The following is a 26,962-nucleotide window of genomic DNA, read 5'->3' on the forward strand; positions in this document are numbered from 1 at the left end:
AACGATTGAGCTGGTAAAATTTAAGTATATAAAAGGAGAGACACTAACCCTAAAAGATATGGTCACCATGGCATACATGCGCTTCTGCTCATGCAATGAAGATTAGAAAGGGACCACTGATCGAGCTGGGTGATTCGTCCCACTCACCCTCGTAAAAGCATATATGGAGGCTTATATTAATTAACCGATTTGTTAGTTGAGTAGTACTAGATACCACGTTGAAATATAGGACCAGCTTCTTAATAGAAATTTCTCCCTCATTGCCTGTATGTACTGTTAGACAAATAAGGAATATGGTTGGAGTCCTTGTGTAATTGTATATAATATTATTATTGGAAGAATAAGCCGTCCTACAGCCATCAAGCCGTCCTACAGCCGTCAAGCCGTCCTACAGCCGTCCTACCTTGTCCTACCTACACACTAGCCGTCCTACAGCCGTCCTACCTTGTCCTACCTACACACTAGGACGGCTACCTTGTCCTCTACAGCCGTCCTACCTACACACTAGGACGGCTACCTTGTCCTCTACAGCCGTCCTACCTACACACTTGTATCATGTATATATATCCTTGTAATCTTGTAGAGAAACACAATGAGAAAAAATTAAGCATTCTCTTCCATTTGCATTCTCTTCCATTTTTCCACATTCATGTATCAATAACAAATATAATTTTTAGCCTACATACCTTTTTCTACATGGTATACAGAGCAGGTTTATAACCCTAGCCCTAATTTGTTTTTTCGGCAGCTTTCTCTGCCGTTCCCATGGCTGACTCTTCTTCTTCCGATGGTGTTTTTTCCCTTCATCATTCCGACCACCCGAATCTTGTCCTTGTATCCAAGAAGTTGAATGGTGATAACTACACATCCTGGGCCCGTGGCATGCAGCTTTCCTTGAGTGCCAAGAATAAACTTGGTTTCATCACTGGCGATATCCAAGAACCTTCTTCCTCCGACGACCCTGATGCTCACGCGGCTTGGCGTCGTTGCAATGACATGATTCTCTCTTGGCTTCTGCATTCCTTGGAACCTGACCTTCAAGAATCTGTGCTTTTTTCCACCTCTGTCCAAGCTGTATGGGATGATCTTCGCGAACGCTTCTCTCAGAGTAATGCTCCACGCATCTTCCAACTCAACCGGGAACTTGCTACAATTTCTCAAGGTTCTTCTTCTATCTCCGCCTATTTTACTCGCCTGAAAGCTCTCTGGGATGAGCTTGCTTCTTATAATGATGGCTGCACGTGCTCTTGCAACGCCAAGCATGACCGTCAACAACTCATGCAATTTTTAATGGGCCTCAACGAATCCTTTGCTGCTGTTCGTGACCAGATTCTTTTAATGAATCCCCTTCCCACTGTTCGTCAGGCCTGTTCCTCGGTGTCTCAAGCTGAAAAACAACGCTCCCTGGGCGTCCTCCGCTCTGTCGATCAACCTGCTGCCATGGCTGTTCGTGGCCCGTCCCGTCCCTCCTCTGCTCGTCCTCCCCTCCACTGCACCTACTGCAATTTTGATTATCATACCCGAGACACCTGCCATAAACTTCATGGCTATCCCGTTGGCCATCCCCTCCATGGCCAACCGTGGCGACCACCGCGCCGTGCCACTGCTTCCAGTTCTTCCCGCAGCCATGCACATTCCAGTCCTCCCCGGCAGCCACGGTTTTCTGCTTCCCGGCCCCATAATTTCACCCAGGCCCATCACGTGCAAGGCACCCAGGCCCCCGCCTCCTCTTCTACTCCAGCGACCCACCAAGTGCACGGGGCCCAGCCCACTTTGCATGACTTGCAGCTTGCCATGCCTGACCTCTCTGCCGAGCAGCACTCCCGTGTTCTAGCTGCTCTACGTGACACCACCACCCCTCCTCAGGCCAATGCCGTGCTCACTACTGATTTTGCCCAAGGTTTGTTACCTGTCACCTCTCGTCATGGTCAATGGATTCTTGACAGTGGTGCTACGGATCATATTACTTTTTCCGCTTCATGTTTGGTTAATCGTTCTCCTTCACATTTGCCGCCTGTTTCTTTGCCTAGTGGTGCTTCCGCTCCCATTACTTTTACCGGCACTCTTCCTTTAAATTCATCAGTTACTTTGAAGGATGTTTTATGTGTCCCTAATTTCCGAGTGGACCTTTTATCGGTTAGTAAACTTACAGATGGATTATCGTGTTCCATAACCTTCTTTCCTTCTTGGTGTGTTTTGCAGGACTTGGTTTCGAAGGCGATGATTGGTGTGGGTAAGCGACGTGGCGATCTGTATTACCTTGTGGCCCTTACCTCTTCTCTCCCCACCCGTCAACCTCTCTGCAACATCATTACCATCCCCTTCTCCCTCTGGCATAGGCGTCTAGGTCACCCCTCCTCCACTCGTTTGCAAGCTTTAGCATCTAGCTCTCTTAATTGTACTTTTGATTCTAGTCATATTTATGATGTTTGTCCGTTGGCAAAACAAACTCGTCAACCTTTTCTTTTGAGTTCAATTTCATCAACTTTCCCTTTTGCTTTAATTCATTGTGATATTTGGGGCCCGAATCGTCAATCTTCTCTTTCTGGTGCTCATTATTTCTTAACTATTGTGGATGATTTTTCTCGCTTTACGTGGGTCTTCCTCATGAAACATAAATCTGACACTCAACAATTAATTAAGGATTTTTTTGCTTATGTCACTACCCAATTCCGCACTACCATCCAATGCATTCGTACTGACAATGGTGGTGAATTTTTATCTCTTCGTAGTTTTTTCTCTGATCATGGGGTGCTTTTACAAACTTCTTGTGTTTATACCCCCCAACAAAATGGCGTTGTTGAAAGAAAACATCGTCATCTTCTTGAAACCACTCGCGCCCTTCGTTTTCAATCTCATCTTCCTATCAAGTTTTGGGGGGAATGTGTTCTTACCGCTACTTATCTCATCAATCGTCTCCCTACCCGTCTTCTCCATCATAAATCCCCATTTGAGGTTCTCTTTTCGAAAACCCCATCTTATGACCACTTTCGCGTCTTTGGTTGTCTGGCATATGCCACCTCTGTCACTCCCACCACCAAATTTTCCCCTCGGGCTCATCGTTGCATTTTTCTCGGTTATCCTCATGGACAAAAGGCCTATACCCTTTACGATCTCGACAATCACCGCATTTTCACTAGTCGAGACGTCATCTTTCACGAAACTACTTTCCCTTATGCCGTTTCTCACCCTCCTATCCCTTCCTCTTCGCCTACCCTACCCACCCCACCCCCTCTGGACTTTACATATAACCCACCCCTTCCTGCCCCGACGCCTCACCCTCCTCCACCTTCCTCCCCTTCCACGCCTCCCACAGATTCCATTGCTGCCCCATTACCCGTTCCTCCCCTTCCCCGCACCTCTTCCCGTGCCCATAAACCTCCATCCTATTTAAAAGACTACGTTTGCTCGCAGGTGATTCTGCCATCCCACCCATCTTCGACTTCACAACCCGGTTCTACACAAGGTACGCGATATCCACTTTGTAATTTTCTTTCTTATCACCGTTACTCTCCCAGGCATTTTTCTTACATTAACTCTGTCAGTCGGACTGTGGAGCCTTCCTCCTTTGCCGAGGCTGCCACTGACCCCAATTGGCAACGTGCTATGACTGAGGAGCTTCAAGCTTTACATGCTAATGGTACTTGGACTTTAACTTCCTTGCCCCCTGGCAAAATTCCCATTGGTTGTAAGTGGGTGTACAAACTCAAGCACAATTCCGACGGCTCTATTGACCGCTACAAAGCTCGTTTGGTTGCTAAAGGCTTCACTCAGGCTGAAGGTATTGATTATCATGACACTTTTTCTCCTACTGCTAAGATGATTACGGTGCGTTGTCTTCTTGCTCTTGCTGCTAGTCAGTCTTGGTCTCTTCATCAGCTTGATGTTAATAATGCTTTCTTACATGGTGACTTACATGAAGAAATCTATATGTCTCCTCCTCCTGGTCTTCGGCGACAGGGAGAGAATCTTGTGTGTCGCCTTCACAAGTCACTTTATGGTCTTAAGCAGGCTTCTCGTCAATGGTTTGCCAAATTCACTAGTGCCATCATTTCTGCCGGTTTTCAACAATCCAAAGCTGACTATTCATTGTTCACTAAAAAGTCTGGTATTTCTTTCACAGCTTTGCTCATTTATGTGGATGATATTATGATTACAGGCAATGATGCTAGTGCCATTAATTCTCTGAAGTCTTTTCTCCGTGATAATTTTCGGATAAAAGACCTTGGTGATTTAAAATATTTTTTGGGTATTGAGGTTTCTCGTTCTAAACAAGGGATTTATATTCCTCAACGCAAGTATGCATTAGAGATTCTCAAGGACTATGGTTTTTTGGGAGCACGACCCATTGCTTTTCCTATGGATGACACAAAATTATCTGATAAAGGAGAACTTCTCAAGGATCCTGAAAAGTATCGACGATTAGTAGGTCGGTTAATATATCTCACTATCACTCGGCCGGATATCACCTATTCTGTGCATGTTCTAAGCCGTTTTATGCACGAGCCAAGGATATCTCATATGGATGCTGCGCTTCGTATTGTTCGTTATTTGAAGGCTACTCCAGGTCAAGGTTTATTATTTCGTTCTGATAACCAGACCAAGTTAACTGCGTTTTGTGATTCTGATTGGGCAGGTTGCCCTATCACTCGCCTTTCGACTATTGGGTATTGTGTATTCTTGGGCGGTTCTTTGATTTCTTGGCGGACGAAACGACAGAAAACCGTTTCGCTCTCTTCAGCAGAAGCAGAATATAGGGCCATGGCAGGTGCTTGTTGCGAGATAGTTTGGCTTCGTTTTTTGTTGAAGGATTTGAACATTTCTTTGGATGGTCCTTCCATTTTATTTTGTGATAATCAAGCAGCGTTACATATAGCTGCCAATCCTGTTTTTCATGAACGAACTCGTCACATTGAGATGAATTGTCACTTTATACGAGATAAGATTGTATATGGCACAATAGAGACCAAGCATGTGGGTACGGCACAACAGTTGGCAGACTTGTTTACCAAACCTCTTGGGAAAGAAAAGTTTTCGGGTATGTTACGCAAGTTGGGAGTTCTTGACATCCACTCTCCAACTTGAGGGGGAGTGTTAGACAAATAAGGAATATGGTTGGAGTCCTTGTGTAATTGTATATAATATTATTATTGGAAGAATAAGCCGTCCTACAGCCGTCCTACAGCCGTCCTACCTTGTCCTACCTACACACTAGCCGTCCTACAGCCGTCAAGCCGTCCTACAGCCGTCCTACAGCCGTCAAGCCGTCCTACAGATGTCCTACCTTGTCTTACCTACACACTAGGACGGCTACCTTGTCCTCTACAGCCGTCCTACCTACACACTAGGACGGCTACCTTGTCCTACCTACACACTTGTATCATATATATATATCCTTGTAATCTTGTAGAGAAACACAATGAGAAAAAATTAAGCATTCTCTTCCATTTGCATTCTCTTCCATAAGCATTCTCTTCCATTTGCATTCTCTTCCATTTTTCCACATTCATGTATCAATAACAAATATAATTTTTAGCCTACATACCTTTTTCTACATGTACCAAGAACTGAACATGTAGTGACCGTCTATATTGATATATTGTTGATCCTATGTAGGAAATACATGGTCATATACAGACAATATGAAAGTACTATCGATCCCTACTCTGTGAACAATGGAGTGAGACGATTAAGGAGTATATATATACTGTGGAAATAAGAACTGATCCAAATGATTAATTAGAGTAACCAAAACACAAAACCTAAATGTTCTAAAAACCCTAACCGTTATTGTGGTGAAAGTCATGGAAAACACAGTACTGTAGTCGAATCTCTGCTGCCTAATGGTTGATTTCAGCCTAACCCTCTCCATCATTCTCGTGTCTCGATGAGTTATTCCTCCCTCCAGTGTATTAGTCAAGATGGTAGCTAGGCTAGCGAGTTCCGCAGGGGAGTTGAGCGACAGAAATTAATGACGAAGGTGTTACGACGCCAAAATATAGGTTTTGCATATTTATGCGAATATAGAGGGTTTTGAGTTAAAGATATTAAAGTTTTTAATTTGTTTTTAGTAACAAATTACCGTGTGTGGCAAGTTTTTCGGTCTTTCAACTCATGTTCGCATTTGTAGCATTTGAAACTACAAAAATCATCATACCGTGAAGATATAAAAAGATCAAAAACTCTGCCAAAATTACGCCAAATTCCCTTATAACCTATCCTTATATATTCACTGCCAAAAAAAAAAGAAAAAGAACCTCTTCCATTTCAACCAAACCAACCTTCTCTCAACCCCAGTTGACAAAATGGGATAACGTGAGATACTGCTGAGGGTAAAGTGAGATAGAATAAAATGCAAGAGGTATGAGATTTCGTATTGAGTATTAGGACACATCTGAAAATAAGGCTTCTCAAAATGATCTCCACGATATCAAGGCATATTCAATCAGCTAATGTTTACCTAAATATTCAGGCTAAAAAGTTTTCAACACACGAATCATGTGCTTATTTTTAGATGGTCACCGAATTAATTAATTTGAAACTGCCTTACATGGTCAGAAAATTTTACTCTCAAACTTCCATGGAGAAGACCGGGCCTCCTTCACAATATTTCTGGAATGATGTTAGTTAGATTGCTCTTCCACCAAACATAATTGGGTACTATAAATCGTCAGGAACAAACCTTCTAGTTTTCCAGTTTTCCAGGTGTTCATAATTTTGTCTCTATGTTTTGACGTTGGTTTTTTTTATGAGGCAAGTGCCTTAAATTTCACATTTATACCAGCCAGGCAGTCACCTAATCATCTTAACTAGGTCCTGCCCTTGCCACTACCAACATATATGAAAGTGCTAGTGTAGTGTACACTTGCATAAAAATAATAAGGTATAATATGGTAATATACTTTTTATGGGATTTGTCACAATCAGTTTCATTGTTATGCGAAAAAAAAAAAAAACATTGAAAATATTGGAAAACAATAGAGAATTCATCATCTTCATGATGTAGGTGATTAAAAATAAAAATTAACTTGATCCCATGCTTAATTAAACTTTTTGCTTGTGCTTTTCCCTTTCTTTTTCCTTGTTGGATGATAGAACTCTGCCATCTGTCCCTGCAAGTATGCTATACTTGTCCTTCCTAGTTAAATTTGTGCACTCAAACCCTAAAGTTCCAGCCAACACCCTCTGGATATAATTTGCAACTTCAAAGGCAGATTTCCCGCCTTTGCAAGTGAGCTCCGACGGGAGCTGGTTCAAGAACGTAATCTCGTACGTCGGCATCGGATTCATGAACGCAAAGTAAGGGTCCAACAATTTGTGTCCTCTAACCGTTGTCCCATAAAACACACTTTGTTTTGTGTTGATTGCAACAGGCACAATTCTATCAGTGAGCTCAGCAAATAGCGCACTAAACCTCAACAGAAACGGCTCCCTGCACGTAGTGCCTTCTGGGCAGATCACCAAGTCGCCTTCCTCGAGCAAACGCTTGATGTTTGCCGCGTCCTTCTCTCTCTCCCTCGACAAAGCCACGGCCTTAATCGGAGAAATTAGTTCTGTAAATTTGCTAATACTATATGTGACACAACTGATTTTTCTTCCTAGGGCAACTGCCATGACAACGGGGTCTAGGACCGTACGGTGGTTGCAAATGAATAGGACCCCACTATGACCTTTCTTGGGCGGAGGGGGAGGCGTGCCTTTAACTATAAGGTTAATCCCTAGGAGTTTGTAGTTATATCTTGCAATTCTCTCAGGCAATGGGATGTTGGTGTAGACTCTGAGGACGGCGAGGAGGATACCAATCGGCATCCATAGGAAAGTCAATAGGGCAACTATTGGGGTAGGTCTCTGGACTAATCTGCCCTCATGAAATATGACTGGACTGAGAAGCTTGTTTCTTGGTAGCGGCTCACATCTAGTCCTTTGGACCATGTAACCTTCCTGCAATTAACAAGTCAACACAGTTTAAAACGGGAATTTGGTTTCTGAAAATTTTGACTCATGTGGTTACATCAGAAGAATTTTAAGTCAAATTGTCATTGAACAGAATTTAGTTGGGATAAAAAAAAAAAAGGGTAATGCGATTGTTGTGATCAAACATGGTCCAATAATGTATACTTGCGTTAAAATAATACTTAAAAGAGTTTTACAATATTCCAAAAAAATGTCATCTTACACTGTCTTGTCTTCAGACAAATTGGGCGTCACATATATAGAGCGCTGAAAACAACTTTGTTTAACTGGATATACAACTTGTGGTGAAAAGAAGCTTGGGAAGTCACAAGTATGGCGCTAACTAAATAACTGTTTCATGTGGGACTTAATTGAATTGAATAAAGAGAGTGGGTTGGGGCATGAAGAGCGTATGGCCGGGGTTTGTCAGTTGGACACAATGTGAAATAAATATGATTTTGGTGCTTTACAGGTCACAAATTAGAAATCAAGGTTAAAAGAATCAGAATACCAGTTAAAAAGCATGGGGATAAATGGTATCCAAAAAACTCACAAAAAAACAATGAGAGGCTACAAGAGGTTAAAATCGTTCCTCCAAAATGCAGAGTGCCGGAAACATGGCCATGTACATCAATTGTCATAATACAAGTGGTTGGATACTTAAAAAAAAAAAAACAAAATTACAACTACTTGTATTATAACACATAATGTATCAGACCGTATTTCCAGCACATTCAAACATTTCCCAAAAACTGCATATATATTGTATAGTAACTCACCATATTAGTTGATATCAAGGTTTTCACCAAACTTGTAATAAATCTAGGTGAATGGGCAGTGCCCCTTTTTAATTTGTACCGCTTATTTCAGCTAACAAACAGCTCACAAAGTTCAACCTTAAATGCTCACAACATCAAGAATAGAAACAAAAAAAATAAAAAATAATGTTATTGGCACTCCTAAAATATTATCGTGTATTTTTTAATACAAATTTTTTGCTCTATTTTAATATAGTTGAGTGCAGAATAATTTTTTAGGAATACAAATGACAGCTCTTAATAAAAAAAATAAAAAAAAAAGAAATTAATAGTAAGTACTGAAAATTTCATTTTATAATATACCTTGCAAATGGACATGAAATCATGGTCGGTCTCTCTATCTCCCAGTCCCAAATCAGGCAAGTTTGTACCAAACTCCTTGCGAACTGCCTCTCTTTTGTGCTCTCCAACTAGAACACCTGGTTTACTCACAAACCCAGTTGCCCTCCCAGATTTTGTTGCTTCCAACTCAGTGCCAAGAACTTTATCAGCTCCTAGATAAGTCTTGACAAAAGGTTCAACCAAAATTCTAGGGTTTGCTGTGATTACGTAACGCTTTCCGAATGAGTTGAACACCTTCCAGGTTTGAGGGTGAACGTCTTCGGCGTAAAATTTCGGAAGCACGGAGCGTGACACTATCTCAATGTCCTTCATTTTGAGACCAGCAAAGGAAATGAAGATGAAGGTTTTGATTGCTATGGACTCTGATAAAAACAAGTAGGTGAAATACACAAATGGGACTGATAGTAATAGCACTAGGCCTCTTAGGAGACTACCAGCTTCAATAGCTACAAGCATGAAATATGGGAAGGCACTTCGTGACACAAGAAGTGTGCCATCAAGGTCTGCTGCCACGGTTTGGTTTGATCTTCCCTCGGTGCTACATCTCGAAATCGGCTCGAAACGACGCTGTGGCCCCATGGCAACGAGAGAGAGAGAGAGAGAGAGAGAGAGAGAGAGAGGGGGGGGGGGGGAGGGAGAGAAAGCTTATTAGGTGGGTTTGTGAGTTTTTTTTTTTTTTGGAGGGAGGGGGGTGTTTGAGATTTATGTTATGGAGAGGAAGGTAGGAGAAGGGGTTTAAAAAGGAAGGAGAGAAAGTTGGCCATGATGTTAATTCGTCCTATATTGCCATGAAAATATTATGTGGTTGCAAAATGTTATGCGATTGAGTTGATTGACTTTTTTCTCTCCTCAATTTGGGGAATTCCATGTGGAGTTTTTTTTTCTTCTTTTCAATACAACAACATTTTACAAAAGAATGAGAGAATAATAATGTGATTGTACTTATAAGTGAAGAGAAGGACGATTAGATATTATACTAATAATTAGTGAAGAGGTTAATTAAAGAAAATTATTATTAGCATTTTAAAATTTTCATTTTACACTCCTAACAAGTGTATTTTTTTTTTTTCAATTATAGAAAGTTTGGACTTCAAAATTATTATACATATGCATATAGATGGAGATAGAGATAGAGATTTTTTTGGCGTATAAATTAGGGCAGTTGGTGGGAGTAGTTGGAGGTGGATACCAACCAACATTTTACATTGAATTGGCCTATTTTTCAGTTTATAGGCGCCGGCCTCCTTTCTCATTAAAGCTCGGCTTATGACTCACTTCTCTGGTAAATAAGCTTGCCTCTTTATTTGGGTTGACTTTAATTCGCGGTCAAGTACACACGTATTACAACTAATTTCTATATGCTTTTTTATGCAAATTTCAATTAGTGAATTTCATATATCTCAATTGGATCACTAATAACTAAGATACTAATTAATTAAGAACTGAATATAACCTAAACACTAGTGAATAAGTGACAAAAAAAGAGAGTTAATTGGCTTAGATTTACAAGGCATATTTGCAACAAGTTAATAGCAACTACTTTGCAGCAAATAGCAACAATTACAATTAGAACTGAATATATTACTTCTACTTTTGCACTCTCCTTGTGAGTAAATGCTGGTACCTTTACCCAAAGGTCCACGGTTTAGCTCGTTTTGCTTTGTATCAGGTGATGTTAGAAACCCATTCAAGGAACCTTCTGCTTTAATTCATGACGTTTTGTTCGAAGATACTGGTTAGGAGTAGGAGGAGACGAGAGGTACTTTATTAGAGTTTGATTCTTTCTAATTACTATGAGCAAGAAGAAAGTAGGTTATACTAGTAGCTCGACAACAAACTCTCGAAACTTAGTTTTTTTTAGCCGCCTTAAGCTAGAGAAGAGTAAAACTATAATATTGGTTTGATTCGCCTAATCTTTTATCACCTTCCACTTTTTTTCTTTTTCTGATTCCAGTTTTTACTTTTTACTAGATTGCGTACTTTTTCTTCAATAAGCTAAAAAACAAGCGTTTCTTTGTTAACTTATCCGTTTGTACCTTTTTTTTTTGCTTTTGGTGTGTATGTGTGTGTTGTAGTTTGAATCTGTCTGTGCACACAGAGATGCACGAAGCTGGACTCATGGAATTCTATATTGCATAAGTTTCCATGTGGTAGATATCAACATTAACCAAACTCTCATCTGCTTTCACTGTCAATCACACGTATTATTTGCCAAAAGACAATCTGTCAATTCTCTCTCTCTCAAGAAACAGATGACTTGAAATCAATCATACCCATATGAATGATTCCACAAACGGTTGGGGATTTTGTTGTTGAGATTAGCTAGGAATCCTTTGGCTCTCCAGACTTCAACATTTAATAAACAGCAGCTGGCTGCTGCCAAACCACATTGTTTACCAAGTTTCCATGTGCCCGCAGATATTAAACTTCCTGGACAATTTTGACGCGGCCAAAATTAATTAATTTATTAAACTTGTAAACTTCGAGTTTAAAATGCTCAAAACAAGGAGTAAAAATATACTAAAAATTATTTCACAAACAGTTCATATTTCACCACAAGGCACAAAATACAATATGAATGTTCTCGGGCAATTTTCTCAAGGGAAATGAAACTATATTAGGCATTGGAGATCTGTTGACTTAACCCTCCTCACCTCGTGGGCGCTTGAGGCTTAGGTCTTTAATCAAAGGTGTTGATTGTTTTGCAGGTACATTTTCGTCAAGACTGAAGACGGCGGAAATTTGCATCGACAAATTGATGCTTTCATTGAGAGCTGATTCAAAATACTCGAAGAAGCCTCTCGCATTTGTTTCTTGAATTTTCTTTTACGTTGAATTTCTCACACATCGTATAAATTACTTTTTCCTAGAAAAGTTTCTTGATCAATCCCTAGAGAAAGGATACAATGGTAGGAAATTCAGAAACTACGACGAATGGAACCCCATACATGCAAGGATTTGGATTGAGGAGTGGAGATGAGGACATAGCCCCATGACAAAGATCTTCAAGGCTTAACGCGACGGCAGGAGGAGCCCCATCCCCGCGGAGCCACTCCACTACCACCACCATCATGACCCAGTAGCCACGGCAATGCCACCAGGCCACGACACCACTTCCACTGCCACTGTCGTTGCAGCGCCATTCCCAACCAAACCTTAGCCAGGAAGCCCATGGGCAGGAGGCCCAAAACTTGGCAGCTGCCATAGCAGGCCCAGGGCGACTGCAGGCCCAAACCTGAGTCCAGAACGTGGCAGCTGCTGCCAGCTAAGCAATTTAACAAGTCGAAGCCCAAGCCACCCAGCCAGTAGGCCATGAAGTGGCAGCCTAACGGCTAGGAAAGCCCACGGCCATGTAGGCCTAAGGCGAGCAGACATAGGTCCAGCGCACTCCGTGACCCGCTCCGACGACCCGACCAGCGGCCCAATCCATTCTAAGGCTACCTTCAGCGATCCAAATTCCTACCATCGGTCCCACGATCAATTCAAGGTTACTTTCACCCCACTTTTCTGCAAGAATGCCCACTTTAAGCTCAAGCTTTATGCCTGCAGTCCATTATACTTCCACCACACATGGAGACACTCATTTTCTAGGTTCTTCCAATCCACATGGTAAGCACCACTGCCCCAGCAGGTCGCCAATTTGACGAATGCCCTCGTACAACAGACCACCTTGGTGAACCAACTCCTCGAGCGCATCGAGATGCAGCGTGCCCCAAACGAGGTGTCCTGAAACAGGACAATACGGAATAACATGACTCGTTCCAGCGACGTTCTGGTAAAGAGCCACTCAGCCCACCATGAACCGTGCCTTCGGGTAGTGTGCACTCTCATTTGGGACTTCTGGGAAACGTCTTCTCCCGCCTAGATGCGTAGAGAAGCGTTCATTCCCAACTCGATTAATGAGTCAGTGTGCATTCGAGGTTGGGTCCATACTTCGACGACCACTCAAGACATTCCAGGATAAGCGTCCACACAAGGCTAGGCCCACAAGGAGATTCTCCTACGAGGCAACGAAGTAGGCAGCCGCATGACACCCAAAGAAGAGCACGAAAGCAGTCCAGCTCAAGTTCCACTAGCTGGCATTGGTAAGAGCGACGACGAGCAGCACAAGGCGAACCACGTGCATCGCAGCCGCGGCCCCACCAGGCACAAATCAATGAGGAAATACAAAGGCTCGTAGCAAAGCAGCTGAGCGAATTCCAGCGCATTGACACTATGGACAATGCCCCTTGAAGAAACATGGCTAACTTGAGCAGGTCACGTTTTACAGACGAGATCGAGTAGATGAAACGATTGCAAAAGTTCAGTTCGCCACATTTCACCTTGTTCAAAGGAGATGAAGATTCGGACAATGACCTAATGCACTGCCGAAGTGCCATAACCTTCTATGCCAACAATGACGCTTTCATGTGCAAGATCTTTGCCACGACGCTCCAAGGCGAGAAGCAGGACTAGTCCACACCCTGCCGCTATGTTCAATTTGGAACTTCAGCGAACTTTCCTTGGTTTTCACTAAGGAATATTCATCCTACTGCTCGATCAAGAAAAAGTCTGACCAGCTTTTCAACATGAAGAATGACTTGAGGAGTCACTCCGCATATATGTTAAGAGGTTCAAGGCGGAGAATGAAAGATCGTTAGATGCGATGACAGCATTGCATTCGCACCGCGTTCGCTTTCTCCGAATTCGAAAAATATTTATAATTCGAAGACATCGCCTCAACAGGCTCCTTCATAATGTCACAATCTTGTTGAGCCCTTCTTTCTTCTTTAAACTTTTCCTTTTCTTGCCTAAGTAGTTCTCTTTATTTCTCATTAGCTTGAAATAATCTCTTAGCAGCTACAGCTTTTGCCTCATCTCTAGCCTTATCAGCCTCAAATTTAACCATTTCCCGTGCCAAAGTCAATTCACCTTGGTGAGCAAGTTCTTCCATATATTTTGCATAATCATTCTTGGAAACACTCATTTTTCTCTTTGAAGCCTTCTTACCTTGAGGCCTAATTGGATAACGGGTCGACCCCGTCGCTTGTTCAGGGGGCGTTTTCGGCACTTCTTCTGTGTCAGTTTCATGAACATGCAAGTCATGAACGGGTGTAGAGTGTAGAAGGGTGTTGTTCATGACAACTTCTAGACTGACAGGCACAACTTTGAATTTAGGACAATCTCTGACAATATTCCAACATTCCCACTGGGTGAATGATTTGTTTTTGTTTTTGGTTTTGGCATTATACCAAGCTTGTGCTTGAAGTGTCTACACAATGCGGGAGAAGAAATAATTATAATCAAAGTAGCTAATGTAAATTTGGGTATAGTACAAAAAAATAAATAATATATTGTTACCTGATCCGCTAAATTTTCCCCACTTCGAAGATTAGCACTAGTTTGTGCCAAGGCGTCTTTCCAAAGACTAAACGATTGGTTGAGTATTCTCCAACGATTGGACATCGATTCTTTGGTTCTTTTCCCACCAATTTTCTCACAATATTTGGTATGAATAAGACTCCACATTTCTCGCAACTACATCTCACTACCCGTAATTAGATCATGAGTAACTTCAACCCAGCTAGAACACAACGTAACATCTTCAATAAGCATCCAATTCCTACCTACATCATTAGTCATTTTGTTGAAACCGATTGGATTGAAACTTTGAGAGAAAGAATGGAATGTGGTTGAAAGTATTTCAGAAAATATGAAATTGTAGTGTAAGGTTGAAGATAATGAGAAGGTATTTATAGAAAAGTACAACCATTTTTTTAAAAAAAAAAATTTCGGATTTTTTAATTAATTTTTTATTAACTTAATTAATTTCTACCATTGGATTAGAAAAAAAAGGTGTTTTGATATAGGCGCTTGCTTTTTTAATTTTTTAGACTAAACATCTGTTCACTTTAGAAATTTAATTAAACATTTTCCTACAATTTTGGTGCCACATGATTTTTATTTGCCCATTTTATAGTACTTAAATTACAAAACCTGCCATAGATTTTATCAAAGCAAAACACTGATGCCCAGAATCATAAATTCTTCACGATAACAAAAATAAAGTTTCCTAAATTCTTGCCTAACTTATATCTCAGAGTTTGAATCAAAACAAATACTGCATAATACATATCCTCCCTGCAGATAAGAAGCATTTGAATTTTATAATATATATTAATTATAATTATTTCCTACCAGAAAATTTTTCCACCTGCATGACAACTTATGTCCCCCGAGCATGATTTTGTTTTTCTTATGAAAAAAAAGGTCTTCCACTCTCTTCTAACCCTCTTAATTTGTAGCTGCAATTGAACTATTTGTTAATCATGAGCGCAAAATATAGGTATGCTTTGCCTTGTGCTTTGGTACGTTATTTAATGTACATTGTACATTGTGCATTTTGGTATGTATATATATTTGGTATGGCATGTAAAGCGAGTTTGTAATGTAGCAATTTTTTTGCACGATATGTAATGACAATTTAGTCCGTAACACTTATTTTTTACTTAAAGTAATATTTATTTTGAACGTACCAGTCATTTGGTACATAAAGTAATATTAATTTTAAACGTACCAGTCATTAATTTGGTACATAAATAATATTAATTTTGAACCTACCCGTCGTTTGGTACATAAAGTGATGTTACTTTTGAACGTACCACTTATTTAGTATGTAAAGAAATATTAATTTTGAACGTACTAGTCATTTGGTACATAAAATGATATTAGTTTGAACGTACTAGTCATTTGGTACGTAAAGTAATTATCGTGGCAAATGTGTTTGTTATTGTAATTAAAAACGTACTAAAGATTGTTTGTGCAATGGGAGATCACAAATTTCAAACGTGAAGATTAATTTCCAAACATTATCAACAAGCAGAAAATATTCCCCTAAAAAAAGAGGCCACATAAAAATAAAAAATAAAAAATAAAAAAACTCTTAAAAGGACATATTTGGAAACCGATAATTAGAATTTTAGCTTAAAAAAAATATGTAATTTAAATAAACAACAAATGCTGACGTGGTTGTTGGTTAAAGTGTCTTAATCAAATCTTAAAAAGAAACATATGTTTGGTCTAAAAGTTGTTAAAATATTACAGGGGGATTCTAATTATCCCAAAAAAAAAAAAAAAATTGAAATCCAACCCTTCAGATTGTGCCACGTGGCACAATGGTAACATTTCACAATTTTTTAATGTGATTTTTTTTTTAATTTTTAAAGGCGAATAACGTGGACCGTTGATCTCAAATCCAACGGTTGATATTGCGGAAGGTTTCAAATTTTTTTTTATCGTTGGAAATCCAATGGTCCACAAAAAGTAACCATTGAAATCCAACGGACGAGAACGTGCCACGTGGCCACCAACGGTAACATTTCTACCGTTTGCACCGTCGGCCCCAGCGCTTGAAATGTTGTCGAGGACGCACCCCCACGCGCGCCTGAAGTAAAAATAATTAAATCGTGGCTGTCGTCACCCTGACATCAGCGTTGCATCACTTGGGCCTCAGGTTCTCAGGGCCATCGATTCGAGCTAGGCTTTTCACTCGAGCCCCCCCTCCCCAATCGCCCACATGGGCTGGAGGTTGTACCGTTGTAGTTGGGGCTATTGGGTCTTCAAAATTGCCCGTCTATCGGGCTCCAGCTCCCGTTAGAGTTGCTCTAAGTAGCTCAGGCAATTAGCCATGGCATGGGTCCTTAAGATGTGGGGTAATGATATATATATATGAAATGTTATCTACATGCATATGCACGTAGATGTAGTAGGTGATTTCATCTTTTGACAAAAGAACGAACTATGTACATGTTATCGTCGAATTGAACAATAGAGTGATTTCATTAATTCGAATTGAACAAATACACAAGGGTGTTATATGGGAACATCTTCTTCAATGATCAATTTCTTGGTTTGGAGATTAATTTGTGTAACTAACAAATAAGTTAAATAACTTACAAGGTACTAACATATCTTAGTTGCGCCTTCTTGGTTTGGAGATTAATTTGGAGATTAATTTGCGCAACTAAAAATATGTTAGTTGCGCCTTCTTGGTTTGGAGCTTCATCAAATTCAATTTCTTAGTTTCTCTCTTTGCCTCTCTCTCTCTCTCTCTCTCGATCGCTTGCTCCCCTCTACCTCTCATTTGGGTTGCTCATATAGTGATTTGGTCTTCTGATTCTTCAGTGCAATCGGGCTTTGTACCTTTGTTGATGTCTGTGGCTAGTTGGCCGGGCAAGCTTCCTCCAATGGGGTACGCTTCTGTTATTTTGTTATATGTTCTTTTGCCATTCATTCACTCAAAATTCCAAAAATCGAATATACAAGTAAAATAGTAGGTCAAATTCCTTAATGTCTTAACTTCTGTTTAATAGATTTATATTGTTGCATGTTTCTTTTTTTCTTTTTCTTTTTTTTTTAATTTTTGCATGTTTGATTTTTTGATTTTTTACTGTTTGTTTTTGTTAATTGTAGATTTACAGTGTTGTTTGATTGATTTCGGTGAGGGTGAGTTGTTATGTTTTCCTTTATTTATTCATGTTGTTTTATGAGTGATTGCATGTTCTATATCTAGATTCACTAACTCTTTGGGTGTATTTTTCACAGTGGTTGTTCATCTATTTTTTCTGTTATCAATGCTTACCACCTGTGTGAGAAAAGGTGTTAAATTGGCCCCTTTTTAGATTATTTATATGTTTTGAATGTTTTTTTGTTTGTCATGTGTGTAAGAATGTGAAATAAACTATCTAGGGTAGTTAATTTCAATATAGCAGTAGCAACCGCAGGGATTCTAGATGGATGAAGAGGAGTGGGGTTATATTGAAGTCAGACCCGTAAGCAATTTACTCATATATACTGTATGTTTTGTATTTTCATAGAATTTTTGTTCATGTTTTGATAGTATTGTATTTACACAGAAGCGCATATGTTTTGCTGTTCAAGCCATATGGCCAACCACTCTCTAGCATCAAAGTGGACCAGTGAGTATTACCAAACTATATCAAATCAAATAATATGAACAACTCATCTTCTTTTCAACATATTTTTCCGACATATTTTTTTCATGTATCAATGATTATTTTCCCAAAATTTGAACCCAAGAAACTATATGTGTTACAAAAACAGATCTTTTATGTGTTGTGAGTTCAACAAAAACTTCAAACTCAGTTTTCTCTTTTGGGGTTTTATTAATTTTTATGAACTTAAATTTCTTTTGATCTTTTATTTGCAGTTGCCCTCAAACCTTCAACTCTAAAAGCCATTAAATAAGGAAAGCTAAAACTAGGACTTAAGAGGTAATTAGGATTAAACTACCCAATTTTTAATCAATAACTAATTTGTCTAATGAAAAATACCATCATGCATATTTTGGTTATAGATGCTCTTTTCTATTTATTTTTTATTTCGTGGATTGTAAACGTTAGAAAGCTAAGCCTCTGACAACAGCTTCCCTGAGACACGTTTTTTAGAAGGTAAAAAGAGAGGGATACTGTATCTTCTCTTTTGTGTGTTCTTTTAAAATTTAAGGTTGTGTGAATTGCAAATGTAAATAATCATGCGGAATCAAGAAGCATTGCTCATCTAATTGTGGAAGTTAGAATCTAATCTTGAGGTTGTAATTATGACAGTTAAGTGAAACAAATGTGGTCCAACATTGATCCAAAACATGACTTGCTGGTTTACCACTTTTGTAATTTCGATAATCTTGCAAAGAATTTCTCTGAGATTTTTATAGTGCTTTCTTTTTTTGGTAGGTAAGAGAATGGAAGAGTATTTTCCATGTTACCAACAGTTCAACATAGTAACTAATACTCATGCATATATTTGCCAGTGAAATTACTTTCCATTTTTAACTTATCCTTGGGTAGCAAATTTTGATGAATTTATGTATAATAGTCATTGTTTTTTATGCCCTATCGAAATTAATTTACTGGTTATGCTATGATTTACTCCTGTTAATTTTTACTTTGAGTAGGATTTTTTGGAAGACAAACTGTAGTAAGATTTTCTTAAACGAATACGATATGTCTCAAACTGGATGAAGCTTATTGTCACATCCCAACTCCCAGCCTCCAAGGATATTGTCCGCTCTTGCATTCCCTGCCCGAAGACAGGGCTACCTCGCGGTTTTGTTTCTGTGGACCGGTACTCGCCCGTAGGCAGCGCCTGCCAACCCCGAAGGGCCTGCCCACAAAAGGCCTCCTTGGAACTTAAGAGTTGCGAATGGATATATAAGGCCAGGACTCGACCCTCGTGTGGCCGATGTGGGATAGGTTTACCAAGCCTATCCACCCCCCTTAGGGAGCCCGACGTCCCCGTCGACACACCACCAGCACGAGTCCGGCTCTGATACCAAATTGTCACATCCCAACTCCTAGCCTCCAAGGATATTGTCCGCTCTTGCATTCCCTGCCCGAAGACAGGGCTACCTCGCGGTTTTGTTTCTGTGGACCGGTACTCGCCCGTAGGCAGCGCCTGCCAACCCCGAAGGGCCTGCCCACAAAAGGCCTCCTTGGAACTTAAGAGTTGCGAATAGATATATAAGGCCAGGACTCGACCCTCGTGTGGCCGATGTGGGATAGGTTTACCAAGCCTATCCACCCCCCTTAGGGAGCCCGACGTCCCCGTCGACACACCACCAGCACGAGTCCGGCTCTGATACCAAATATAGGCTTGGTAAACCTATCCCACATCGGCCACACGAGGGTCGAGTCCTGGCCTTATATATCCATTCGCAACTCTTAAGTTCCAAGGAGGCCTTTTGTGGGCAGGCCCTTCGGGGTTGGCAGGCGCTGCCTACGGGCGAGTACCGGTCCACAGAAACAAAACCGCGAGGTAGCCCTGTCTTCGGGCAGGGAATGCAAGAGCGGACAATATCCTTGGAGGCTGGGAGTTGGGATGTGACAATTTGGTATCAGAGCCGGACTCGTGCTGGTGGTGTGCCGACGGGGACGTCGGGCTCCCTAAGGGGGGTGGATAGGCTTGGTAAACCTATCCCACATCGGCCACACGAGGGTCGAGTCCTGGCCTTATATATCCATTCGCAACTCTTAAGTTCCAAGGAGGCCTTTTGTGGGCAGGCCCTTCGGGGTTGGCAGGCGCTGCCTACGGGCGAGTACCGGTCCACAGAAACAAAACCGCGAGGTAGCCCTGTCTTCGGGCAGGGAATGCAAGAGCGGACAATATCCTTGGAGGCTGGGAGTTGGGATGTGACACTTATGGTCTTATATTCTATTTTGACAATGTTGTGGTAAGTTTTTATAACACTCATTAGTTATGTGTTTCAAGTTCTGATGGCTAGAAATGAAAATGTAATGAACTGTGGAACATTGTATTTATGACATCTTACTGATCAAGAAAAAGATTTAAATGTGCAATTATTAAAAGAGATCTAATTGCGCAACAATTACTTTTTCCGGCAAGGGTTTTCGATTTTTCCGATGACTCTACTCTCATTTTCCTTTTCTTTTTTTTTTTTTAAGTTGCATGTAATAATTTATGGTCAATGTGATCCCATATCTATTCCTCTCTATCTCGTCCGATCCTCTCTCTTCTTTCTCTTTCCTTCAATCATCTCTTACTTTTTTTCCTCCTCTCCTGCGACCCCCTCTTTTTAGATCTCTTTGTCTAGTTTAAGTCATAAGATTTAAAAAATTTAAATCGCAAACCAATTAAGTTTTTGAGTCTTAAAGAAAATTATTTTCAAGAAATGTTCTTAAGAAATGTTTTGAGAAATGATAAAAAATTTCAAATAGGATACCAAATAGGCCCTTAAGTTTATGTGCAAATATTAGATCGAAATATAATCGGTAAGCTAAAATCATTCGATTCTTTGTACTTGTATGCTGGGATTTGGTAATCTGAGTGAGTTGGGGTGATTTTGGGGGGCTTCTGGGATGAGTGAGTTGGGGTGGTTTTGGGGGGCTTCTGGGATGAGTGAGTTGGGGTGGTTTTGGGGGGGTTTCTAGGATGGTCCAGATTTCAATTTTAGTTTGTGTAATTAGATTTCAATTAGAAAAACACTTGGTACATCAAAATCAGAATTCAAATTTCAATTAGATTGCTCAGTTAATGGGTCGTTTCCCAAAAGCGAAAATGGACATGGTCATGGAGTTAAACCCCAATTCTTTTCAGTTTCACCCTCTATGATTTGAGCACGCAAAAGATGAAATATGGTCCTCCTCTTTTGGTCCTAGTAAACGATATGGTCCTAGCTAAAACTAGTATTGTAATTGGTCCTTTCCTTTTGAACGGTGGAAAGTGATTTCAGCATACTTCGTACTTTCTATTAGGATGGTTAATGGGTACTCATTTAGTTAAATAAAGGACCATTTAAGTATAGATATGTATTATCTGTGGCAGTGAGTGGTGGCGTTTGTGCTTGTGACGATGATGATAGGATATGGAGTATCCATGGGCACCCATTGACCATCCCTACTTTCTATATATGTACTTTGTTTATTTGTCCATCTTTTGATAATTATAAGAGAATCAGAAGATAAAAAATAACAAGTATGTGCAAAAAAAAAAAAAAGTGTGCTAGCATTTATTTACATGATCTCTGATGAATAATGTTTTTGGTAATTTTTTATGTTGCAGAACGTACAAAAAGAAAGAGAAAAGTTTAACTAGGCAATTGAATTAACTACAAACATGACATGAGCTGTTTGGATGAAATGGTGATCAGCACCCTTATAGAGTGTGGGAGGAAACATGTTTGTGGTCTTACTGACCGTACCAAAGATACACCCTTAATTGATGAGCATTACTTTTTTTTTTTTTTTTTTTTTTTAACATAGAATTACTGAATTAATTTACTTAATTTCTACATGTAAGGTGGCATTTTCTATTTACTTAGCTTGCAAATTCTCATTAATGATATAAAAATAAAAACTGTTATGCACATGTTAAATTGTAATTTATCTACAAAAAGAATGACTCATGAGTCATGACTAGCGCTAAGAATATTTCTTTGATTTTTTATTTGATATGCATTTGCCCAAATTGCTCTTAATTTTTCGTTTATTTTGTGTTAGCGTTTCTTTGTTTAAGCCTCGGGGAGACTTTTGTAGTTGCCTTTTGTTGCTTTGGGATTAGATTACATTGGGTCGAATCACAGATTCACTTCACAATTCTAATATTGGTAATTCTACAGACACCCAAAAGTTCTATCCAAACACCAACTATTGACTATAGAAGTTGATAGCTTTGTTGATATGTATGAGCAAGGCACTTAATTAATTGGCTCGATTATTGGTCCTTGCTCATTATTGAAACACATGTGAATGCTACTGCGTGTGTGCTTTGAGCCATCTGCTCCGTATATTTTGAACAACGAGTACATCAAATATAAATCAAATATGATATTACTTTGGCTGCTAATTGGTGAGTTTCAAATGCAAGAAAGGATTAGTTTCTAATCCCAGGTAGCAGCCCGGGATGCTCGGGAAGCCCAGATTGCAGCCTAGTTTTCGGCCCAGGATGAGAAAATGAGCATGACCTTACATGCCTTACAAATGCCCGGCCTCCAAATCCTAATGCCAGCACCTAATCTTGCTCCACCTTCGACCTCCCAGCCACTTCTCCCAGCCGATACCTAGTAGCCTGATGCATCAAACCCAAACGACTACTTGTAGTTTTTTCTTTTATGTTCGAACATCTTGTATGTACATTTTCATATGTTTTATAATTAAATACTTTTTCTTGGTTTATTAATTATTATTTATAATTTAATTAAAATATTTTTCCAAAAAAAAAAAGGGCTTATGCAATGACGGAAATACACAGTGGAGATTTAATCTCATATAATGTACAATTGAATCGATTCGGGCCGAGGGTCCATTTTCTTATATATTGGGATCCGCCTCGCTCTGCTTATTATAGAGCCCCGTCCCGTTTTGAATTTACAATATTTGGACATGCCCCGAACTGCATAGACCTACCCTGACTCGTGGGTACAAGGCCCGTTTGCCCACCCCTAGGTATGACTGCTTGCCCTAGTGGTGTGGCGGCTCAAGCCTTGTGTCTCTAGCAGGAGTTCATCTCTGCCTCTTCCCTGCCTCCTTCCTCGTCTGTTGAAGCTTCCACAACCTCCTAGGTTAAGCCTTAAGCCGGATGTTTTAAGGTCAATGTTGATGGGGCCCGGATAGAAGACTTAAAGGTCAGTGGGGTAGGCATTATTATCCGAGATGACAAGGGTCTCTTTGTGGCTGCCTTGGCAAAACGTTTTGATTTCATTTTCTTTCCCTTGCAAGCGGAGGCGTTGGCCGCTCGAGAGGGTGTGGGTTTGGCGATGGATATGAGTCTTCATAATTTGATTATTGAGCGTGATTCTCTCCATATCGTGAATGCTTTGAATGATAGTTCTCCTAATATGTATGTATTGACTTGCTTCTATGAAAATATACTACTGTTTCTTAAAAAAAAAAATGAATATTTTATTTTCATAAATTTTTTTTTTTTTAATAATGATAACTAAACTTAAACATAAATAACAAAATACATTATTTAGTCGCACATGACACTATCGCAGTGGCGGAAAACAATCATGTATATGCACCTTGGTGCACATAAGATTCTCACCGATCCTCCTCCCCCATTAACATCTTTATCCACTAATGCTATTGTTTGTAAATAAAATATAAAATAGATAAATTGTTTAGTCAAGTTGGTTAGAGCAGTAGGCTCCGTCCTCTACATTCAAGTTCGAATGCTAACCTCTCCATAATGTGGATTAATTTAGTGTAGAATATCATTAATATTTAAAAGGTTAAACAATACAGTCAAATAGAACATTATTGTTTAAACTAAATTGAACAAATTGCAACAAATCAGTACAAATGAAAATTGAATAAAGTAATGCTCTCCTCTCTTTAGTGTGGACAAATTTAGTGTAGAACATCATTTATTTAAAAAATTGAACAATATACAATTTATTGTATTAAACTAAATTCAGCAAATTGCAACAAATCAATACAAACGAAAGTGAATAAACAATTGATTTGTATGAAAATCGAAACATGAAAATTGAAATGTCCTTGCAAAAATTTGTAATGCACTCGCGCTAGTAGTTATGCAGGCATATGTTCACTAAGATACAATAATCTCATTTACACAATAATCTTATTTAAAGTCCTTGTTCGGACCTAGATCCATCCGCCTGGATGAACTCTTTCTTTGGTGGGGTGGTGTTCATCCAACATCCAAATAAGTATTTTCAGTCCCATAACCACTTGGCTTTTAGGCCGAGGTTCAAGAGAATAGGGAGTAATGTTTTTTTTTGGAAGGAAACGATATATTGAACAGCACCCAACAGCACTAAGGCCGAAGCCACAGAACAACAAAAGCTCAACAAGAGCAAGCCAAAGAGGCCTCCACAGCCCCGAGCAAGGGAGGAGGAAACACAAATCTGACCCAGCCCAGAGGCATGGCCACCCCCTCCCAAGCCAAACAAAGATTAATGGGGACAAGGTAACCCATCCTTATTCAGAACATGAACCAACGAAGATGGAGGGATATTTACCCAAACTACATCGCACATCTCCGGATTACGTCTCGACGCCAACGCGTGCGCCGCCAAATTGGCCGATCTCGGAGTCCAAGACCAGCGACAGTCCTGAAAGTTTCCCCTAATACGCAAGGCCTTTGAAATATCGGGGAAAGCCTCCCAGCTGCCCCGTGAAATATCCTGAGTCAAGCAGTGGATATTCTCCCTTGAATCGGACTCCACAATAATGCAGTCCAGCTCCAGCTCAAAAGCCAATTCGCACCCCAACAAGATCGCCGCTGCCTCGGCAGCAGCCACACTAGGCGCCCCAATCCGGCCCCGTTTAGCAGCCACAAACTTCCCCTCGTGATTTGGACCTAGATTTATCATCCCTCATTCGAGTCAAGGAGCGCGCATTCGAGTCAAGTGGGATGACGGCGCATTCAAGTTAAGTGGAATGAGCGCCTTTTAGTTGAGCGACTTACTTCCAATTGATGAGCTACATATGCAAGCCCACGTAGTTTGTTTCCAAGTCGGCTCACTTGAGGTTGATCATGTCTTAATCCAAGTGAGCCCAATTCACCTTCTTAACGAATTTGCGATTCAAAGGGAGTTCAAATAACTGTAGCAAGATCAATGCTCGTGATGAAGTTGTCAAGAGGGAATAAAACTTCAAATTTTCAACGTGAATTGCGGAGAAACGTATCAAAAGCCAGACCAATATTAAGGTTCATGAAGGCAATAAAGAATCAGATGATTGTGCTGGCGTTGATTGAAATTTCAATAGTATAAATAGAACCCCTTTAGGCCATTTGTTAGGGGTCCTCCATCAACCACACTTTTGCACTCTGTCGTTCTAATCTTCTATTGTACACTACGTAGAATTTATCTTTCTAATTGTTTTTAATTCTTCGCTTAAATTTCATGCTTACCTAGCACTTCAATTCAATAATTTAAAGTTTATTTCAGTATTTTAATTTTGTAATGTTGATTTATTTTCCGCTTCGCACTTTAATCTTGAATTTTTTAGTTTATAGTTGTGTTCCTTATCAAATCAATCACCATGACCGTTGCGTTCAGATTAGTGCGATTCATCGTACACTCTCACATCACCTACCACATCACCGATAACTAAATTCATTACACATCCATCACGTGCGAGTATCTTGATCCAAGAGATTTCTCACCCATCACAAGAACATTCGAATTCACCCATCACGTAACAAGACCCATAGTTCAAGATTAATTACGCCCTTCAACGCCCTTGCACATAAGGCACGGAGAGTCTAGAACCCTGATTTGGTCACAATCGTTTTGAAAGAACCTAACGAAGTGCAAATCACATTATACTCGCTTGGCCCCAGGTTGCTAGTTGGCATGCCCGTAACACAAACTACAAGGATCAACAAATCTCGAAACCCTCAACGTGTGGCCGAGACTGATTGTAAGAGCAACAGTCCTGTGATTCTCTCACTCACTTATATGTGTTCTCATCATGATAAAATGTTCGTAACTATTTAGTTCGTTCTAATTTTCATGTGAAAGTCTAATTGTGGACTTTTAGTGTCCTTTCATAGAACAATCACAACTGTTCTGTGTGAGTGTTAATGAATATTAAAAATTATTTTTGAATTAATAATTATATGATTAAGGAGACCCAAAGTAACAATATAATGCCACAATCTAGGCTAGTGTGCAATTTTTTAGCAGTGAATTAATAGTTAAGTTTTGTTGGTAACATATATAAATAAAGGGGAGACTTTGGATGCAGTTTCTATCTATCAATATTCTTTGACTAAAATCTTGTTGGTTTTCAATTTTTTATCTAAGCCCCTGAAATTAATGTAATAATTTATTTTTATTTATGTTACTATATATTTTAAATTAAAATTTGAAATTTATAGTTGTTTATGTTAATGAGATTTTAAATAAATCCCATAATTTATGGGATTAAAAATATTAAAATATAAATTATACTATTGTGTGTGTGTGTGTGTGTGTGTGTGTGTGTGTAAACATGGGTACATTCATCAAAATTAACAAAAAAAATTATTGTACCAAAATATGGGTACATTCTTCAAAACCACACCAAAAAATATATATATATATATATATATATTAGGCTTAATAACATTAGTAAATTTATTTGATAAAACTTGACATGGATACATTCTCAACAAAAAAAAAAAAAAAAAAAAAAAAAAAAGATGTATCCATATAAGTTTGAAAATGGATTAGAAAAAAATTGAATAGATTTCATATTAAAAAAAATGGTTTTTTTTGCTAGCAAAAAATGGTACATTTTACATATAACAAATTGGTATATTTAAGAATGGGTACATTTTATGATTAAAAATTTGAAAAAATTACATGAATGGGTACATAT

The 26,962-nt window shown here is 39.6% G+C and overlaps 2 protein-coding genes across 2 annotated transcripts; one reads left to right on the top strand and one right to left on the bottom strand.

Annotated features, from left to right (window-relative positions):
• Positions 1-613: 613 nt before the first annotated feature.
• LOC137721754 (uncharacterized) lies at positions 614-2,342 on the top strand. Its single transcript, XM_068460776.2, has 2 exons — positions 614-1,900; positions 2,203-2,342. Exons 1-2 carry the CDS (start codon positions 766-768, stop codon positions 2,235-2,237), a joined length of 1,170 nt encoding a protein of 389 aa, XP_068316877.1. The 5' UTR covers positions 614-765; the 3' UTR covers positions 2,238-2,342.
• A 4,560-nt stretch (positions 2,343-6,902) lies between these two features.
• On the bottom strand, positions 6,903-10,261 carry LOC137723037 (glycerol-3-phosphate 2-O-acyltransferase 6-like). The gene is made up of 2 exons (XM_068462190.2): positions 9,075-10,261; positions 6,903-7,941 (listed from the first exon to the last, which is right to left on the bottom strand). The coding sequence occupies exons 1-2, from the start codon at positions 9,690-9,692 to the stop codon at positions 7,045-7,047; spliced, it is 1,515 nt and encodes a 504-aa protein (XP_068318291.1). The 5' UTR covers positions 9,693-10,261; the 3' UTR covers positions 6,903-7,044.
• Between the last annotated feature and the right edge of the window lie 16,701 nt (positions 10,262-26,962).

Source organism: Pyrus communis, chromosome 4 (assembly GCF_041283825.1).
Source record: "Pyrus communis isolate YQ-2024b chromosome 4, ASM4128382v1, whole genome shotgun sequence".
NCBI lineage: Eukaryota > Viridiplantae > Streptophyta > Magnoliopsida > Rosales > Rosaceae > Pyrus > Pyrus communis.

Excerpts from the sequence above, each read along its gene's own strand:
- LOC137721754 (XM_068460776.2), top strand. The coding sequence starts at position 766 with ATGGCTGACTCTTCTTCTTCCGATGGTGTTTTTTCCCTTCATCATTCC. Across the intron at positions 1,901-2,202 it reads CACTACTGATTTTGCCCAAG|GACTTGGTTTCGAAGGCGAT; the intron begins GTTTGTTACCTG and ends TGTGTTTTGCAG.
- LOC137723037 (XM_068462190.2), bottom strand. The coding sequence starts at position 9,692 with ATGGGGCCACAGCGTCGTTTCGAGCCGATTTCGAGATGTAGCACCGAG. Across the intron at positions 7,942-9,074 it reads ATTTCATGTCCATTTGCAAG|GAAGGTTACATGGTCCAAAG; the intron begins GTATATTATAAA and ends TGTTAATTGCAG.